This window comes from Podarcis raffonei, chromosome 1 (assembly GCF_027172205.1).
Source record: "Podarcis raffonei isolate rPodRaf1 chromosome 1, rPodRaf1.pri, whole genome shotgun sequence".
In the NCBI taxonomy this organism is placed as follows: domain Eukaryota; kingdom Metazoa; phylum Chordata; class Lepidosauria; order Squamata; family Lacertidae; genus Podarcis; species Podarcis raffonei.
This window is the reverse complement of record NC_070602.1, coordinates 121129564-121151016: the sequence shown is the minus strand read 5'-3', so window position 1 is coordinate 121151016 and position 21453 is coordinate 121129564. Positions and strand designations below refer to the sequence as shown.

At 44.6% G+C, this 21453-nt stretch overlaps 1 protein-coding gene across 4 annotated transcripts in view; it reads right to left on the bottom strand.

Moving 5' to 3' along the window:
• HECW2 (HECT, C2 and WW domain containing E3 ubiquitin protein ligase 2) overlaps nucleotides 1-21453 on the bottom strand; it is a 186251-nt gene that overhangs the window by 44287 nt on the left and 120511 nt on the right. For all 4 annotated transcript variants that reach the window (XM_053360466.1, XM_053360454.1, XM_053360447.1 and 1 more), the window contains 4 exons: nucleotides 21143-21267; nucleotides 18490-18675; nucleotides 9314-9448; nucleotides 3972-4074 (listed from right to left, as the gene is read on the bottom strand). In XM_053360466.1, the coding sequence (XP_053216441.1) occupies nucleotides 3972-4074; nucleotides 9314-9448; nucleotides 18490-18675; nucleotides 21143-21267 (549 nt within the window). The remainder of the gene's footprint in view (nucleotides 1-3971; nucleotides 4075-9313; nucleotides 9449-18489; nucleotides 18676-21142; nucleotides 21268-21453) is intronic.

Below are 21453 nucleotides of genomic sequence, written 5' to 3'. Positions count from 1 at the left end.
GTGAAGGAATGGGAGAGGAATTCACTCGGTCTCTTTTTGCAGCAAAATGGCCCAATCTGACACTCCCAAACTAATTTGGGGATTGGAATGCAACTCCCAGGCAGATCACACACTTTTCTGGATTCTGCACAGTGGTTTCAGTGTGCAGAATATGTGCACAAAAAATACCTATTTTATACAAAGCATGTTTGCAAAAGGTACATTTTCATGAATGAATGCACTGAAAAGCACTGAAAAGTGTACAAAACGGTGCACTGCATAAATGTGGTCTTTTTGTGCATTCTTTTTTTTAAAAAAAAACCTGCACAAAATGTAATGGAATAGCTGTTCAGAGAAACTCTTTTGTTGAAGTCTTCTTAATGCATATTTGACTCTGCTTTTGTGTAAGTGGACACACCAAGCAACTTGCAAGTTTAAAAACAACAGAACATTAAGATGTAAAAATTAAAAAAAAAACTCAAAACATTTTTAAAACAGAGATTAAATCCTGCCAATTACTCTGCACCTTTCGTAATGGTGGCCAAGCTCTGTCTTGGTAGGGGCAGGTTAATTCTGTGTCCAGGGCGGCTGTCTACCAGCTCCACCTGGTATGCAGGCTGAGACCCTACCTGCCTGCGGACTGTCTTGCCAGAGTGGTGCATGCTCTAGCTATCTCCTGCTTGGACTACTGCAATATGCTCTACGAGGGGCTACCTTTGAAGGTGACCAGGAAACTGCAATTAATCCAGAATGCGGCAGCTAGACTGGTGACTGGGAGTGGCCGCCAGGACCACATAACACTGGTCCTGCGAGTTCTGCATTGGCTCCCAGTACGTTTCCGAGCACAATTCAAAGTGTTGGTGCTGACCTTTAAAGCCCTAAATGGCCTCGGTCCTGTATACCTGAAGGAGCGCCTCCACCCCCATCGTTCAGCCCGGACGCTGAGGTCCAGCGCCGAGGGCCTTCTGGCGGTTCCCTCACTGCGAGAAGTGAGGTTACAGGGAATCAAGCAGAGGGCCTTCTTGGTAGTGGCACCCGCCCTGTGGAACGCCCTCCCTTCAGATGTGAAGGAAATAAGTAGCTATCTTATCTTTAAACGACATCTGAAGGCAGCCCTGTTCAGGGAAGTTTTTAATATTTAATGCTGTATTGTTTTTAACACGCGATTGGAAGCTGCCCAGAATGGCTGGGGAAACTCAGCCAGATGGGCGGGGTATGTATGTATGTATGTATGTATGTATGTATGTATGTATGAATAAATAAATAAATAAATAAATAGTAATAATAATTGTAGGCCAAAACCAAGGACTCACTACAACACTGACACTTCTTGATAATTAAGACACCCCTCTCCCATAAATGGCTTTTTGATTGAAGCCTGGAGTTTTACATCCACTCTAGATGTAGAAGTTGTTTGGCACCATCCATGTCTGAAGTCACATGCTCAAAATTGCACCCATGTGATCTGTATTAATGATTTACATCAGCATACATCTCAGAAGCTGGATTCCTTCATTTTCATACCAAATGGAACATCAGGATTCAAAAGTAAGGCTCAGACTGATCTTGCAATTGACCTGGTTTGTGCTTCACATTAAAACCATTGTTTTAAGACTACCTAAGGTTTAATGTTAATTAGCAGCATGCAGGTGAACGCAGAACTCCCTTCCTAAGGGATGAGACATTCTCACTGCATCTGCGAGCCCTTTTAAATAAAAGTAAGGTAATGCAGGTAACTCGTAACTTACATGAGGGTTTGTTTCTGGGGGTCCAGAAAGCCAGGAGACCCCAGGTGGAGGACTGCTTACCGGGCTTTGGGAAGGAGGCAGGAAGACTCTAGGTCAAAGCTTTCCAAACTTTTCATTTCATGACACAGTAATTCAGTTTTCCTAGCAAACCGGAGGCCTGGGAGGTGTGCCGGGAGAGTATATACAACACACCTACACAGTGTTGGAAACTGAGATATGAAAGCTAGGAGCTAAATGGCACATTAACCCTAGGTTATGGGCACTATAACAAAATGTCTAGGCGTGCTTTTTTTTATAACAAGAATACACAGCTGAAAATGAATGAACTGCAGCTAAAATCTTCATTGTTCACATGGTCTAGTCCTCCTCTGAAGACTGCAAAAAACAAAGCCATATTTCCCCTGCCCGCCCCCCTAATATTCTTAAGAGGGTCTCTTCTCCAGTCTTCGGAGAGTTAGCTGGAAGTAGGGAGACAGAAAAAGGTCCCCCTTTCCTTCCAACTCTGCAGTTTTTAAATCTGAAATCTTAGGAGCAGTACTGCTCCCAGAGCTCGCATTAATGAAATTCCCGGTCACAAAGCGCACCTAGAACAATGGGCGTTTCAAATGCTGCGCCCACACACCTACACACTGTAGCTGACACACTCACATGTCGACACACAGTTTGGAAAGCTCTGTTCTAGGACCCTACCAGAGGCATCACACTTCCTTCCCAAAGCCCAATGCCTCGTTTACCCAGATTTGGGAAGGCGGTGCAAGGGCTCCGGTGCCACCTTCCGAAAGCCAGGTAAGCCCGCAATTGCAGCTGTGCACAGGGGGAGAGGGAAACTAATACATGGCAAGTGAGTTTCCTCCTCTCTCCATTTATCCCCCCCCCCACCTGTTGCAAAGCTGCATTCGTGTAAGTAAAATATGTGAGTTAGCTATATACACCTCCCCAACCCTGGGAATGTAAAAATCCTGGAAGGTAAACGGCGTTTCCGTGTGCTGCTCTGGTTTGCCAGAAGTGACTTAGTCATGCTGGCCACATGACCCGGAAGCTGTACGCCAGCCCCCTCGGCCAATAAAGCGAGATGAGCGCCGCAACACCAGAGTTGGTCACGACTGGACCTAATGGTCAGGGGTCCCTTTACCTTTATAGGGACGTGGGTGGCGCTGTGGGTTAAACCTCAGAGCCTAGGACTTGCCGATCAGAAGGTCAGTGGTTTGAATTCCCGTGACGGGGTGAACTCCCATTGCTCAGTCCCTGCTCCTGCCAACCTAGCAGTTTGAAAGCACATCACAGTGCAAGTAGATAAATAGGTACTGCTCTGGCGGGAAGGTAAACAGCATTTCCGTGTGCTGCTCTGGTTCACCAGAAGCAGCTTAGTCATGCTGGCCACATGACCCGGAAGCGGTATGCCGGCTCCCTCGGCCAATAAAACGAGATGAGCACCGCAACCCCAGAGTCGGCCACAACTGGACCTAATGGTTAGGGGCCCCTTTACCTTTATAACCCTGGCAATGCCTTGCTATAGATAACTTTTTAAAGTCCCTTTTGTACAATGTGTTCCTAGTTACATAAACTTTTTAAAAAATGCGAAGAGGCTTTGCAATCTCACCGACAGCAAGTGCTCACTTTCAGAGAACAAGCTCCCCACTTTCAGCCCTGTCTAACTAAACCCTCACCCATTTCTCTCAGTGTTCCTGTATTGAGCTCTGGTGGGTGGAAGTTGCTACCAGTCCAGGAGCTAATTAGCTAGAACGATTTGGATGTTCTTTTTCCAACGTTATCCTCCTACCCCGTCCTATCGTCTGTCGACATCAGACTCTAGTTAATCCATGCCTGAAAGGTCACAGAGTGGCCTCCAAAAAGGCGTTCGGCTCAGGTAGTCCTGCAAAATGCTGGGTGCTTGGCAACCCTAAGGCACAAGGCCGAGAAAAATGCTCACAGAAAACCAAAATAACCAGCTCCAGTTGTAGAGGAACACCTCCTGGGTTACAACATTATAGCATTATACCATTTAACGCCAAGAGTTTACCCCAAGCAAGATGTGTGCATATATCAGAGCCACACCTAGTATCTCACAGTATACATTTCACTTAAGTCCACTCGTGCAACACTGGATCCTGCCCAATATTTTGTTGTTGTTTTTTAGAACAGGAGTAAATTGCGGGAGAAACCTCATGCCTTAAAATGGTAACGTAAGACACAGCCCTCCCATGCAAAATGCAAACAAAGCATGGCTCTACAAGGCACACATACCCACAGGAACCATGTCCTGGTATTGAGCCCTGCTCACTGTGTTGAATGTGCTTGATGGCCGCGGCAAAACAGGAGGTCCTGAATGGCGGGAATCCTCTCCTACCTGGAAAAACGAAACAAAACAAAAAAAACAGAGGTCATTATTCTTAGGTACTGATTTGATCGTTTTGAAAACAGCAGCCAGGGGGAAGCAGCTTTTGGTTGGTGAGAAGTGAGGAAAGGAAGTTTAATACTTTCCCGTTTTTCAAAAATAAAATCCTGTCTGAAGCTGCTGTTTGAACTTCAAGAGAAGCCTCCATAGGCACCGATGGGAGCTTCCCCTCAAAACACAAATAGCAGCTTCAGAGAGTTTTCTGTCAGGACTGAGCAAGAGTGTGGGAGAGAGTTAAACTTTCCCTCAGAGTCTCAAGACTGCTCATTACATAACCCCAAATGTGCACATTCATTACATACACGTATTAACTACATTATAGTTCCCAGTTGTGGTAGCTTTGGGGCCAATGTGAGACGATTATCAAAAGGACCATGTTTGTATGGTCAGAAAGAAACGCCTTACTTTACATTGTCATTTAAAATATTTTTAAATAAAGTAAAGCAGTTCTGTTTTACTAAGATATTTCTTCAGTAGCCCTGGCCAGACATTTAACCTTCCACCATGTTTGAGGTCCAAAACAACCTCCAGCGGGGGTCTTTTAATTATGCAAAAACTCCTCCTACCCCAACTTCACATTACATCCTCTCTTCTAGAACAAAGCAATCTCAATTGTGCTTTTTTAAAAATAAAAATATTGTGTCTACGTATCAATTAGAAACCAGTTAAAGTGCAAGGGTGACAAGTGAAATGTAAGTGCTTTCACAAATGACTTGAAACGAGGTGAAAATTATCATCTAACAAGCTTTAATACAATTTCAACTCTGTTTTCTGTTTTCTTTTCACATTGGTATCAGTCTCGAATACATCCAGTTAAAAACAACAGGAGAAATTCAGTGTAGCACTATGGCAACCAGTCTATCAGTACAAACATTTCCGCTTGCCACACAGAACAATCCCCTTCTCCAAATGCATGCTGTTCTCGGGGTTCTTCTGACTGCTCCACTGAGCCAATTTTTGGGGTGACATGAGGAGAGGAGGTGCAGGCATGCAGGGGAAGATGTGAGAAAGCACTGCAGTGCTAGCTAAAGTCCTTGCAAGGGTTTCTGCTAGCAGGCCTTGCAAGCTGAATCCAGTCCGATGTCTCAGCTGGCACCTGTTTGACTCAGTATCTGTTTAAGAGCTTTTGCAAGTATTAAAGGGCCACAATGCACTCTACATGGGGCTACCTTTGAAGGTGACTCAGAAACGACAACTAATCCAAAGTGCGGCAGCTAGACTGGTGACTGGGAGCGGCCACGGAGACCACATAACACCGGTCTTGAAAGAGCTACATTGGCTCCCAGTACGTTTCCGAGCACAAATCAAAATGTTGGTGCTGACCTTTAAAGCCCTAAATGGCTCGGTCCAGTATACCTGAAGGAGCATCTCCACCCCCATCGTTCTGCCGGGACACTGAGGCCCAGCTCCGAGGGCCTTTTGGCGGTTCCCTCACTGCAAGAAGTGAGGTTACAGGGAACCAAGCAGAGGGCCTTCTTGGTAGTGGAATGCCCTCCCATCAGATATTAGGGAGATAAAGAATTACACAACTTTTAGAAAACACCTAAAGGCAGTCCTGTTCAGGAAAGTTTTTAATGTCTGACATTATATATATACATATGTATACATATATAATATATACCGTATATATATATACATACATATATATATTGCTGGAAGCCACCCAGAGTGGCTGGGGAAACCCAGCCAGATGGGCAGGGTATAAGCAATAAAATTATTATTATTATTATTATTATTATTATTATTATTATTACACCATTACTCTACTTACCAACCATAAAAAGCTCAGTCTGGGCTGAGAGTTTAAAATAAGCTTTTATTTTACTTTGTGTAACATTTAACAGTCTGGAGGAGTTCTGTTTCCGCTGAGAACTAGTGTGAGCTTGAAGATTTCCCCCCAATGTTTGAACAAATCATAATTGATTGCAAGTAACCCTGCTTTCGATACGCACCAAAACAAACAAGCTCAGCTGACATTGCAGGCCTTGGTGAAGTTTAATATTCTTTATGGCTTTATACTTGGGTCCCATAGAGGAAGCACAAAAGCACTGACTGTCGCTTCCCTTCACAGTTACAGCTGAGTGCATTCTGCTCTGTAAGAGCAACCTTTACTTCTGCAATTTCCTGGCTCCCATAGGTCTTTGTTACATGAACTTCGGGGGTTTTTGTAGTTCATCGCTCCCTGCTCTGCAGGCTCACTGCATACCCTTTCCTCTCAGCGTGAGAAACATACATATTTGCAAATCTTCACCCACAACTTTGTGTCATTAAAATAGATCAAACCCAACTTGCTTTTTTAAGATGCCAAAGAGCCACAAAGAAGCAAAAAGAAGTCTCCCAAAACTAGATTTGTACATTTCTCAGTACAGGAGAAAAGTGGGGGGAAACAACTCCTTTTGAAGTGAGTCAGGAAGTGGGAATACCAGTATTATTTGCTCCATCTCCTTGATTTACTTCCCCGCCCCTTTACAGCCTCGCCCCTTCAAACTTTGACCCCAAGAATAGTGGACCAAGCTCAGAAAAGGTCTTTATAAGAAGGAAAAACAAGAAGAGTGATGACCTTTCAGTTTAAAAATGGTAACCTTGCAAATATTTGTAAGTTACTAACAGGTTACTATTTGCTTTATACTATATGCTTCATTTCAATATGCACACCGCTCTATCAGCAGTTGTTTTCGGTTTTTGCAACCCACTCCTTTGCACGGTGACTTTTAATAAATTAAAGGGAGGGCCAGGAGAATGACTGTGCACAGACCAATGTGCAGGAAGTAGTTAACACACAGCAGGGGCCCAAAGAGATTTAAAAATCAATACCTGTATGCTTATAAACACACTTGTTTTTATTACAGAAAGGTAGCCGTGTTGGTCTGCCATAGTCAAAACAAAAAATTTTTTTCCTTCCAGTAGCACCTTAAAGACCAACTAAGTTAGTTCTTGGTATGAGCTTTCGTGTGCATGCACACTTCTTCAGATACACTGAATCTGAATGTATCTGAAGAAGTGTGCATGCACACGAAAGCTCATACCAAGAACTAACTTAGTTGGTCTTTAAGGTGCTACTGGAAGGGGAAAAAATTTTTGTTTTGTTTTTATTAGAAATTATTAGAGAAGGATTCCAAGAATGGGCTGGTGTCCAATTACTTTGTCAGTATGGTACATGTTCTGCTCCCCCTGCCTGCCCCCCACTTTTGACATTCAGTGCATCCTTTGGCTTGACTTGAAACAGATAACCATATCAAAAAGCCATGATGTGAAAAACAGGGTGCTCCTGTTGCTGTACAAATATCTGTATTCAAAGGCCCTCCAGTGGTATAAAGGGGAAATGGCAGGGACATTTTGCAAAAGATAAAAATTGTTATTGCAAAGGTCAGGGTACTTTCGTCAAGCTGGCACAACCTGAATCCAGCTGATTCAGGCTATAATCTGACACGCTGCTATAGATTCCAGGGGAACTGAGAACTCCTGTCACCTTGGTCCACGAGTGATAAGATAGCTACAGTAACTGCAATATTTGCATACTTTGTTTTCTGTGATGAACTTGTTTAGAGGAGTGCACTGCTTTGCAATCGATGACTGGCTGTGTTGAGATCAGTAGGAAGATAGCAGCCCAGTTCTGGAGCCCAGAACCCACCAAAACTTGGAACTCAAATGCAGCTTGGAGCCTACCGAGCTACAGGTCAAAGATACAGTGTTAGAAACTGAGATATGAAAGCTAGGAGCTAAATGGCACCTTAAACCTAGGTCATGGGCGCAACATCGGAATGTCTAGGCACACTTTTTTATAACAAGAATACAAAGCTGAAAATGAATGAACTGCAGCTAAAATTTTACGCTCGTTTTTCACATGGTCTAGTCCTTCCCCTGCCCGCCTCCTCAAAATTCTTAAGAGGGTCTCTTCTCCAGCCCTCAGAGAGTAGCTGGAAGTGGAGAGGCAGAAAAAGGTCCTCCTTTCTTTCCACCCTGCAATTTTAATCTGGAATCTTAGGCGCAGTACTGCTCCCAGAGGTCAGAAACTGCTCGTGCTAATGAAATTCCCTGTCACAAAAGGCACCTAGAACAACGAGAGTTTTGAACACTGCAAAGATATTATCAGCCTGTTAAGGCCCTAAATTTGAGACTGGAGTATTTTAAGGATGGCAAACACCGGTATCTGGGTGGCTTCCAACAAAACACTAAAATACAATAACCTATTAAACATTAAAAGCTTCCCTAAACAGGGCTGCCTTTAGATGTCTTCTAAAAGTTTGGTAGTTATTTTTCTCTTTGACATCTGGTGGGAGGGCGTTCCACAGGGCGGGCGCCACTACCGAGAAGGCCCTCTGCCTGGTTCCCTGTAACTTGGCTTCTTGCAGCAAGGGAACCGCCAGAAGGCCCTCAGCACTGGACCTCAGTGTCCGGGCAGAATGATGGAGGTGGAGATGCTCCTTCAGGTATACTGGACCGAGGCCGTTTAGAGCTTTAAAGGTCAGCACCAACACTTTTAATTGTGCTCAGAAACGTACTGGGAGCCAGTGTAGGTCTTTCAAGACTGGTGTTATATGGTCTCGGCGGCCACTCCCAGTCACCAGACTAGCTGCCGCATTCTGGATTAGTTGTAGTTTCCAGGTCACCTTCAAAGGTAGCCCCACATAGAGTGCATTGCAGTAGTCCAAGCGGGAGATAATCAGAGCATGCACTGCTCTGGCAAGACAGTCCGCAGGTAGGTAAAACACCAAACGTTAAAAACTTCCCTAAACAGGGCTGCCTTCAGATGTCTTCTAAAAGTCAGATAGTTGTTTATTTCCTTGACATCGGATGGGAAAATAGTGGCCAGAATGTTGGGACTTGAATGGCCGGGCCCTGGGTTCAAATCCCCACTTGGTCATTAGTTGTTCTCTGAATGGTTTATTTGAAGGGCCAGACTTCCCCAAGCTGGTGCCCTCCATAGAGAATACAGCTTCCATGATCCCTGACTACTGGACATGAAGGCTGTGCTGAACTAATGTTCAGCAAAATGTGGCGAGCACCCGTTTGGGGAAGGCTGATCCAGGTCACCGATGCAATTACATTCCGAGGAAGGAATCAGAAGACTGACATAACAATTAATGTTATCCGCCATGAATGTAGAAATGGGACCGTGAAGAACCAAGGATCCTGTAACCTTGACAGGTGATCGCTCTCTCTCACACACATGGGCTAAGTGCTAGCTTACCTCACCAGCACTGTGGCTGCGCTGCCTCGTCAAGTGTTGCCGGTGGACCAATGCACTTGTCGGCCTGCTGCTCTGCAAAGGAAGCCGTGGGTCGATGAACGTCGTGGTGCGGGAATTGTGGTCGACAAAAAAAGCCTGGTAAAGAAGAAAGGGGAGACGAGCGAGAGGAAAGCATTTCATTACTTGCCAAAACCTCACTCTGATTCCTGTGGGTATTTCTGTCTGCATGCCTTCCTATGTTAAGCTGCACTTGTGAGCAGCAAAGCATTGGGTGGTTACAGGCGCAGGAAGTCTTATGTTCTAACGGCCGTTAAGATCTTTAACTTTGTCACGCAACAGGGAACTCTTTGGGGGTGGGTGGGTGGGTGCGTTCTAACACGGGATTACCAGCACTACACAGGCTTTCGGTGCCCCAAAAACAGTTCCGATTCTCGTGTGCACAGCAATTCACAGAAGTCAAGTGAAACGAACAGTGAGATTGCTTAAGAGGAGAGGACTTGAGCAACTAATCACAGAGAAAGATGGTTCGTTCACAAACAGGAGCTGAGTGGGTGGAGGATGAGAACTCAGGGGTACCAAGAATGTAGGAAGTAGGAGAAAAAGTCAGATTTGATGGGCAATTTCACTTTCTCATCTTCCTAGCCCTCAGTTCAGCTCTCCACATCAGTCTGCTTTGCTTATAAAAGTCCTCGTGAAAATTCACTTGCATTTCAGTGTGAAATTTCTCATAATATGCACGTTTGTATGCATTTCCCCCTAGTATACACATTTTCACTTGGCACTTTTCCCTAATGCAATGCGTTTTTAATGTCATTTTCACCAATATATACATTCTTATGTCAGTATATGCATCTTTGTCTGCATTACTTGCTCAGAGAACTCCACTGCAAATTTCAGAGAAGTGTGAATTTTAATACTGTGATTCAGGTTCTTGCGTTGCCTTGGAAAGTGCTCATTAAGTAGGTTCACCTTTAAATGCAAACCAAATTTCATTTCTCCCAGATCCCTACATGACAGGGAAGGCTCTGTGGTTGGGAGGGAATGAAACTGGCGTGGTGTGCAAGGAGGGCTGAATTGCACATATTCATTCAAAATAGCTGGTCAGATCTTCAAAGGTAGGCCTCTGTTTCACCTAATATCTGGGAGGAAGGACACGAAGCTATCTACTTCTTAAAGAAATAAATAAAAACCAACTTCAAAAAAAAGGTATAAAAAACCCAACCTCAACCAACTGCTTACTGTATAATTACAACCACAAATGGGTGAGTACACATGTGAAACATCTGATTAAGGACCATGGCACAATGTGATTGCAGGCTGAAGCATGCCAGCTGCAATCTGAGGAGGGCTATTCTAGGTAGGGCAGCTAAAAAAACAACAACCAGACAAAATTCTGAGTAGCTGGAGAAGCAAAAGCAGATTTCAAAATACAGCACAACCCCGAACAGCTTTAGAAGCAGCAGCTGCATGAACCAGTTGCCTAAACCAGAAAAACCGTAGGCATGGCAGGACCTGATCCTTTGCCAGGGAAGCAGCCAGTCATAAACCTCTTTACTTGGGAGTATGTCACGTTTTGACCCTAGAGGAACTTTACTTTGAGATTAAGCATGCTTCAGATCACGGCCTTGCGAGATTTGCACTATGCAGCTAAGAAGAAACCATTTCATGAACCTGATAAAGGTAAATGCAAAGGGACCCCTGACCATTAGGTCCAGTCATGACCGACTCTGGGGTTGCAGTGCTCATCTCGCTTTATTAGCCAAGGGAGCCGGCATACAGCTTCCGGGTCATGTGGCCAGCATGACTAAGCTGCTTCTGGCGAATCAGAGCAGCGCACGGAAACGCCGTTTACCTTCCCGCCGGAGCAGTACCTATTTATCTACTTGCACTTTGATGTGCTTTCAAACTGCTAGGTTGGCAGGAGCAGGGACCAAGCAACAGGAGCTCACCCTGTCGCGGGGATTCGAACCGCCGACCTTCTGATTGGCAAGTCCTAGGCTCTGTGATTTAACCCACAGCGCCACCCGCGTCCCAAGAACCTGGTACTTTACCCTTAATGATTCAGAGACAATACCTGGCATCTACCCTGAAGGAATCAGAAACATTTGGCCCAAGAAAGCTCACGCCGTAATTAACCTGTTAGTTATTAAGGTACCACAATTCTAGTAGCCGTTATCTGGCATTTCTTTATCCACCCATACATACAGCACTGTCAGTGTGCAAGATTCTGCAGAGTCCCATAGGCAAAATATAAACAGGTTCCTGTCCCTAAACAGTTTATAATGATCTACATTTGGAGAAACAACGAACAGTGGTGGGGAGGGAAAGCTCAGATACAGCAGGAAATGAGGATTAAGAAATTAAGTCAAGGGCAGGACTTTCTTCCTCAGCCGGAACTCACCAGAACCACTCAGGTGGGCGCCATTGCCATTATAAGAGAACTAGGGAGGCAGCTTTCATAGTGAGTTCTGGCACCTCTTTTTCTAGAAAAATAGTGCTAGTAAAGGCTTTATGGATAAAGATAGGTTTTGTGGAAAGATCTGAAGTTAACTGAAGAGCACTACACAAATCAGGGGAAGAAATGGACAATGTTAGCAATGCCCGTTCTGCCCTGTATCCATCGCAAGCAGACCTGATTCTATTCCACTGCAGTTTGGTTTCCATCCATTACTATGTCACGCTGGCAGAACTTTACGTATTGTTTGTCTTAACCATTGCCATTGTTTTTACATGATTTCATACCATTTAATTCAGTGTATTAATTATACATTTTTCCCGATGTTAATTCCTGCTGTGGTCAATTAAGAACATAACCCTTTCAGAATCTGTTGGATCCTCACATCCAAAATCTTGCTGCTGTTATCATGGCAAGATAATACACCAGTTATCCTAATGAAACACCATAGTGCTTCAGGAAAATACAACTCACTGAACGCCTAATGACTGCCCAAAGAGGGTTAAAACAAGATGTGCTTTTGTTGTTTGGATATTTTCTGCAGTGAACAATGGATGAACGCATGAACTTGAGATCAACATGTGAGCATTGCATGTTAAAAGCTTGAGGGCCTCTGTTCAGGTTTTGCTTGTGATGGGTGCTGGTAGAGGTGGGGGGTTAGACGCAGGCATTTGTGTCATCACCCCAATTAAACTAGAGTCTTTTCATTTAGATCCTGTCCAATCTAATTTGCTTTATGCACTCTGACTTAACAGGTTTATGAATCAGCCTGCTTGATGTTTTGGCTTTTATCTAATTTAAACTTGTGCATTTGGAAGAAAGCTCTGGCCTCCCAAGGGCTAAAATTTTAATCAGATGAACCCTAAACCAAGCATATAACTTGAAAGACAAATTCAGATCAAGTCTGTCCTGAAGGGAAACTAATGTTTCCATATGAACAGTGTTGCATATGCACAATTCTGATTTCTTACACAGCAATTTAGCAAAGCACGCTGCACTGGTTTGTGCAACGCACTTAGACAAACAGGAAAATATGCTTAAGGATTACACTAAATGAATGCAATCATATCTCGTTAAGCACAAGTGCTTTGAGGACAGCCGGTAGCAGTCTGCTACATAATGAAACTCAGGATCACTGCTTTGAAGCTTCATTAGAGAAAAGAAAAGCTACTGGAGCTTCAAAGCCTTGGGCTAATCTGGACAATGGCACCACAGCTGGAAATGGAGATGAAGAACACTAAAAAAAAACCAACACTCAACAACCCAACAGCCTAATTTTATACCTACCACTGGCCAACCAGGCAAGGGTGTAGCCTAGATATTTATGGAAGCTGGGCAGAGAAACAGGGCATTTTGGTTTGGAAAAAGCTTCACATTTTACCCAGATGGGCAATGTATCTGTTCAAATAGACGTTTTTCTTTCTACAAAACTAAAAATACGGCATGCAGAAGCACACACCGCTGTTGTGATACTAGCTAAGACAGCAAACAAGTGCATAGGGTAAGGGCTCAGGTTGCTACCTCAGCACCACTAGGCCACACTGCAGCTCTCCAAGTCCCTAGGGACAGGCATGGTCAAACTTGGATCTCCAGCTGTTTTGGGACTGCAACTCCCATCATCCCTAGCTAACAGGACCAGTGGTCAGGGATGATGGGAACTGTAATCCCAAAACAGCTGGAGGGCCAAGTTTGGCCATGCCTGCCCTAGGAGTTAGGGACATTTTCTTAGAACAAACATAAACAGACCTAACTACTAGCCTATGGCTCATCCGTTAAACTACAATACATTGGGCTGGATTCAACTCTCTGGTCCAGCCAGCAAAAAACCAAGCAAGGACTTCTGTTAGCACAAAACAATGTCCAGGAGGCGGGTATCAGGAGAACATCTGGAACAGTGCACAGGGGAAGCAAGGACAAATCGTCTCATCAAGCAAGCATAAATGCTTGCGGCTGGAAGAGGAATCTTTTTGCCACTACAGTCATACCTTGGTTCTCGAACAGCTTAGTTGACGAACAAATCAGCTCCCAAATGACGAAAACCCAGAAGTGATTCTTCTGGTTTGCAAACGTTTTTCAGAAGCCAAACGTCCGACACGGCTTCTGCTTGAGTGCAGGAAGCTGCTGCAGCCAATCGGAAGCCGCGCCTTGGTTTTCGAACGGTTTCGGGAGTCAAACGGACTTCAGGAACGGATTAAGTTTGAGAACCAAGGGATGACTGTATGTTTACTTCTTCTCAGTATGGCTCGTTTACTCTTCAGTGGTCTAAGTCAAATACGAATGGCTAAAAGGCCACTTTCTGAACGCACTGCCACCTGATGCACCAAAGACTTAACTCTCACCCTGCAAAGTGCCGACTCAGCAAATCCTGTATCAATTACCTGCTCTCTCTCCTTGGATCAGCAACTGAGGAGAGGGGCAGACAGCTCTCATCTTAGAATCATAGAATTGTACAGCTGGAAGGGAGCACGGGGGTCATCCAGTTCAACACCCTGCAATGAGGGAATCTTCCACCCCATGTAGGGCTTGAACCCTTGACCTTGAGATTAAGAGTCTCATGCTCCACTGACTGTATCAAGGACAAGGCTGCTCAATGCCAACTTTATGTGTTAGCTATCAAATCATAAGCCAACCATCACTCGAGTTTATTTTGATATGCTTTTTGCTACTACTACTATAGCAGGTATGGTCTCCACCTGTATTTCAGTTTCAAGGCAGCAAGAAACAACACACAACTTGTGTTCATATAATAAAATAGCACCAACAGCAATATTTTCTGCCAAGTTGTACTGTTAAAAAATAAATCTCTAAATGGCCCTGGGAGGGAAGGACAGACAGCCACAAATTGGCCATCCCTGTTCTATTGTAATTATGTCATAACGAAAACTCGAAACAACTCAGGGTACTTTCACCATCAGCAAAACAGCTCAGTCATCTATGTGTGTATACAAGGACAGGAAGGTTGTGCAAGACTCGGTTGACACAACCACTTCTGAGAAACCATGAGCACATCTCATCTCCAATCCTGAAATGAACTACATGAAGCCATGTGCTCAAAGTGAGCTGCTGAACACCACCAGTTGGGCTGCATGGAATTGTGGGTGTATGAGGGGATATTTGCATGAACTCAGTGGCGTTGCATCCTTCGCTGACGTGTGTACACACCATGCATCAGGCGGAACCAGGGGCTGGGCGCGGAGGGTAAACAAAACCTGCCACAACAGTCCAACCCTCACCGCAGCAGCCGCCACGTGGACATGGGGCACGGAGGGTTCACAGGGCCCCGCTGCGCTGTCTGCCGCCCGCCAGTGCAGGGAGGAGCCTGGCCAGCCGACGTGGCCCTTGGTGGGTGCATTCCCCACAATATTCGCCGGGTGGCCATTCAGCAAGGGGGCCTGCGGCACAGAAGCACAGCCAGGCCAGGCTTTGGGGCCCAGAGGCACCCCCCCCCCACACACACATACAGGCAGGGCAGGGATCCCTGTGTGGGGGTGCCTGGCGTGTGGCCCTTCAAAATCATGCTCCCAGGCCCCCCTGGCCATCACCCCGCTATACTAAAACAAGAGTCAGTGTGCATATGTACATATGTAAATGAGCTCCTACAATGAACAGCCCCAGTATTTGTAAGACATTCAAGTCCTGCCTTCCAATGTGGACTAAGTGACTGTTTTTTCAAAACTTGATTCCTAAGGGAACTCCAGGCACATGGCTAAAGGACAGAACTTTTCGTTTAAGGTCCCAAAACAAAGAGTTAGGGGGCTTAGGCCTGCAGCCTCAATGCATGCAAAGCATTTTCCCAGCAGCTACAGCAATGCACTTTGAAGCTTATATTCCAAACTGTCCTGCCTTCTTTCTTTTTTTTTCACCCTTTATACAGTCTTCCAGAGGCACTGTATCCCATCCCTAAGTAATGAAGGTTTTTTTTAAAAAAAATGGGGCAGGAAAGCAGACGCCTCCTTGTTTCAGGGGAATACCCATGCTACTGCTCCTCCCTTCCTGCCCACAAAGGGAATTTTATCCATTTTAACTTGTGCGATGAAAAGCAGAAGGAAGAGGGCAAATGAAGTTTCCGTCCCTCCCTCGGCTCCAAACGCATTCCAAAGAGCTGAGTTACCCCAGACAGAAGGAATGCACAATAATAATAAGAAAAACCTTCGCTTTAAAAAGCAGAAAAAGCAACTCCTCCAGCACACGCTAGTGCTTATCGAGAATTGCAAAAGTGCAGCACCTCCCTCGACAGCAATGCCCAGCCACCTTTTGTTTTTAGTTGCCTCCTGCTTTATCTTATTGGGTACTTTGAAGACTAAGCGGCACTCTCCGTCCCTTGCAGCACCATACATTAATCGTGAATTCATTCTCAAATAAAAAGGGGCGGCCGTGCCTTCCCCAAGGTCACCCAGTCACTGTTTCAGCGAAACTGAACTTCAAGCCAAATGTACAAAGTTGTTCTGGAATGCCCTAGGCATATCAAATCTCTCTCGCAACCAAACGTGGAGCAATTTCTGTTTCCTGAGCTAACAAAACCAACACAGCATTTTAAACCTTTCGCACTAGTCATGCTTGTGCTATAAAAATTATCATCTGTCAGTGGCCAAGAAACTCGACTTCTGGGCGCCTCTGGTCTCTTCCTAGTTTAGCTGTTGGTCACCCCTGATAGATCTCAGTGTCTTTCATAACACCGCAGCACAGAAGCCTGTTCCGCTTCCTTTTCTGATGCAGGGTGAAGATAGCTACAAAATATGCGATCACTGCACAACTTCTAGTTTCTTCTGGATACGCTGTTGTGCTCAAGTGCACATGGGGAAACCAGCCATAGATGAAAAAGATAGAGGCTGCAAAGTCCTCTGCAAACCAGCAGCCCACATGTTAGTCATAGGTTTACAGTGGTACCTCTGGTTACGTACTTAATACCTTCCAGAGGTCCGTTCTTAACCTGAAACTGTTCTTAACCTGAAGCACCACTTTAGCTAATGGGGCCTCCTGCTGCCGCCGCCGCACGATTTCTGTTCTCATCCTGAAGCAAAGTTCTTAACCCAAGGTACTATTTCTGGGTTAGCAGAGTCTGTAACCTGAAGCGTATGTAACCTGAAGCGTATGTAACCCGAGGTACCACTGTACAGGTTATCACCAACAAAAATCAAGAAGAGCAGCTGTGATAGACTAGACCAAAGGTCTACCAATTCCAGAATCCTGCTTCTCACATCAATGAACAAGGTGCCTAGGAGAAGCCAACAAGGAAGACATAAGGGGCAAGTAACTTTCTCCTGCAGTAGCTCCCCAGCAACCGATAGTATTTAAAGGATGCTCTCTCTCTCTCTCTCACCCCTAGTTCACATTTGAAGGTAAATCGATCTAATCTGCACTTTCCAAAACATAACTGAAGCACAGATATCCTTCAAAATTCACACTACTCTGAATTTTGCAAAGCAGCCATCCAACCAAGTAATGTGTACAAAAATGAATGTACTGGGGTAAAGTGTATATAAAAACGCACGTGTTGGTGAAAATAACATAGAAACATGCATTATACTGGGGGGGGGGAATGCTTTAAAAATGTGTACATTTGTCAAAACCGCATACAAAAAATGTGTTCATTAGGAGAAATTCACGCTAAAATACTGAACAATTTCCATGAGGATTTTTTTTTAATTTGCTACAGAAACCTGGAGGACTGAATTTAAGATTGGAAAAAATGAGACATCAAGAGAACCGAAACTGGAAGATCCATTCATCCCGACCCCAGAGGTAGCAGGTAGCCATCCCTACTAGACTTAGACTGAATTTGTCTAATCTCCTCTGAAAGCTGACACCAATTGGTGTCCCTTAGCTGGGGTATTGGAATAGAAATTACATTTACACTTTGAAATTATTTTAAGTCCAACATAAGCTGTACTTGTATATCTTGCTCAACCATAGTATAAAAAGGTAAAGGGACCCCTGACCATTAGGTCCAATCGTGACCGACTCTGGGGTTGCGGAGCTCATCTCGCTTTATTGGCCGAGGGAGCCGGCGTACAGCTTCCGGGTCATGTGGCCAGAGTATAGTGTGACATAAATGATCCTGGGTGAGCCTTGGGCTCAAGTGCACTCTCTCCCCTCTCCTTCTGCATGGCCAGAAGGATAAGGATAAAAATCTTTGCTTCTGTGTTTCCTTACAGTTAAAACATTCTATCCAAACCAACAAACTGTCAATGTTAGCTATAGTTTGTTTGAAACAAGCCAACTTGGTGTGGCTGAGATGAGAAGGGGCAAGGCTCAAAGCTCCTCTAGGATCACTTCATGGTTTAAACTAGGGCTGGGGAACCTGTGGCCCTCTAGATGTTGTTGAGACTCCAACTCCCATAAACCCCAGTTTCTCCATCTGATTTAAAAGTATAGTTTTAGTGCAGGGGTAGTAAACATGATGTCATTCAAATGCTTTGGACTCCAGCTCCCATCAGGCCCAGCCAATTAAGATGGATAGTTGTCTTCCACAACATCTGGAGTGCCCCAATGTTGGCTACCTCTGGGTTTAGCATGCTGCCATAGAAAACTAGCTTGTTAGGGAGAAGATCACTGAGAACACAGCAAACTGGCACCATCATTCTCCTATTTGGGTGGAGGGCGGAAAGCGTGACTATCTGGCTCGGCCAGAGCAGCTTCCTCAATTTCATCAGTATTCGGATCAAGAGAACAGAAGTCTAACACTGGTTTAATTTACAAGCTAGTTCTTTATACTTGTTACCTTGCCCTGATGATCATGCTTCATTTCCCAGCCCCTCGGCAACTCAAGCTGCTTGTTGGCAAACATATTCAAGAAGCCCACCAAATCTCGATTATGCTGGTAGCGCTCGAAATGGTGGGTATCCCGCCGGACTTTGGTGATCATGTGCTTCAGACACGTATTGTTTGTAAACATGCGGTAGGCACTCTGGACGGTGGGAGGGGAAGAAGAAACAAAGACAATTATTTTGGGAAGCTAAGCGTTAGGCTTTGAATGTCTACGCAAGCCTCAGAAGGCTGGATAAAGGGTTTTGTCATTCATCTTTTATAAGCAGCAATTCCTCCTGGGCGAACAGCTTGCTAGATCTACCGCTGGGTCATTTTAAAATTCACCTAGAGGCTTTCTAAAACCATCATGTCAAGTACCAGGGGTTCAGGTACAACCTCGGTCAGACACATGGGAGACAAAAAATATAGTTTCTGTCTCTGAACCCATTAACAATTACAGTGGTACCTAAGGGTTAAGAACGTAATTCGTTCTGGAGGTCCATTCTTAACCTGAAACTGTTCTTAACCTGAGGTACCACTTTAGCTAATGGAACCTCCTGCTGCTGCCACGCTGCCGCCGTGTGATTTCTGTTCTCATCCTGAAGCAAAGTTTTTAACCCGAGGTACTATTTCTGGGTTAGCGGAGTCTGTAACCTGAAGCGTCTGTAACCCGAGGTATCACTGTACTGAAAATTGTTGTTATTTTATTTCAACATACAACAACATCATATGGATAAATAATGAAACACCCCACCCAAACACAGAAGCTGGTGCTTAGGTTATTATTTATATCCCACTTAACAAATTAAAAAGTGGGACCTGCAACAAAATCTTGCAGTGTGGAGTGCACTCCTGTTCTGTGTTAATGTTTTGTGTTCCACCGAATACTTCTTTCAGGAAGCTCACTCCACTCTTTTGACCAGTTTTCAAATCCTTTCCCCAAAAGGCATTCAGCATCCTATATCCACTCACCATGCTCAGCCCTCACTGAGCTGTTTTGAGAAGGGAGGGGTGTCTCCTTAAAGTTTAAAAATTCTATTGCTGTATCCCTTGGGGATCCCCAGAAGACATTAACGCCTGCCTCTTGTCTTTCAGTAACTGCATTTCTGTTAGGAAGAGGTCATAACTCTGCACTTTACAATAGGAAAGACTGACAACGAGAAACAGTTGAAATGTCTTTTTCTCTACATTGACTCTTTCTCTGCCACCCTACCCTGATTAAACCCTTTCCCTCAACTGCCTTGGAACACTCCTGTACATGAGATGAAGCTCTTTGCCCAATTTCCAATGGCTTAGGGTTTTACAATCATGAAGGCTTCTCTGAATGTGGTCTTAATTTCAATATGGTCAGCTCTACAATCTCCAAAACTATTATGCCAGTGTGATATGCAGGATGCTATCATAGAACCTTAGCCCAAACAGCAAACACCTTGGGATCTGTTTATACAAAAACCAAGGGAGTAAGTTACCACATGATTTCCATAGACAGCTCCTAACTTATCCATTCCAGTTGGGCCTGAGGATCTGGAACACCAGGAAGTGTTAATGTTACACTGCAGTAATGGATATGGGTCATTTTGCTTCTACTCCAGGAGAAACTGTTTTCATGGTGTTGCAAACTTCCCTCTTTGGGAATCCCACAAAAACCAGTGTGATAGGTGTGTGTTGCTGTGCATAGGTCTCCTCTCTCAGCAGTCTATCCTGTTCTTCTATTCTTTCCCCTCCTCCCAACATTTTACAATACATAAGAAATACACAATATGATCACAACTTGATTCAAAAAATGCTTTTCGTAATTGTTACCTTAGTGAAAATGGCTTATGTGTGTTATTATTATTTATTAAGTATGCATATCTCAGGGCGGTTCACAACATAAAAATACAAGATAATAAACACAAAATGCTTAATAAAGAAACCAAGAACAAAAGCAATTAAAATAATTATCTTACATACCAGGGGAGGGCAGGCTTCAGCCTTATGAAACCTGCTCTGAGGTTTTTTTTAACTATAACCCTGAACTCCACCAATTGGAGCCGGTGGTGAAAGACATTCACTTGCAGGATAAAGGACATGGTGTCTCTGAACAGCTGCTAAACCCAGGGATTTGTTTTGAATGCAGGAAATGAGCTGAGCTCAGTTCTCCAACATAAAAACATGTTCCTGGTTATCCCAAGCCTTCCCAATTTCAGCAGTATAATGGGGGCGGAGGGGGTGTTTTTGTTATTCTCGCTGTTATTGCTAGATAATGGGGAGTTACTGGTCTACTGCAAACCACCCAGATGCCTAGCAGTAGACCCCAATTCTGTCCAACCCAATATTGAGGGGGAGAGTGCTTATGTAGCCTAAATGTACCCACACGTAAGATGGAGCTATTGCCAGACTCAGGAGAACCTTAAGAGAGAGACCCACACCTCAAAAAGAACCCAGTGAAGACGGATTGTGTTCAGTGGACATGGAACAGTGACTCGCTGTTGTGGGTGGGAACTAGAATCCTGAATAGGGAGCAAGCCACGCTGCAACATTTCGTGGCAGCTCTCACTTGCCATCGCTCTCATAATACTGGAAATGGAAACCCTCCACATCCCTGCAAGTGTTTGTGTACAGATATACTTGCGCCGACTACTCACAGGGTTAGAATGCAGCACTGTGAAGAATTCTGGGCTGATAAGGAATTTCACAGGGGGAGATTGTAGCAGTAGAGTAAGCCTGGATCTGGAGGTAGAATGAGGCAGCACATTCTCCCTTCGGAAATCTGACAAATGGACATAGCCATGAATTAGTGCAAAGGCTTCAGCATTGTAAACAACAACAACAAATAAATAAATTTATTTATACCCCACCCTCCCCAGCCAGGGCCAGGGCCAGGCTCAGGGCGGCTAACACCAAATATAAACTACAATAAAACGTAATGGGGAAAACAAACAAACAAACAAAAGCA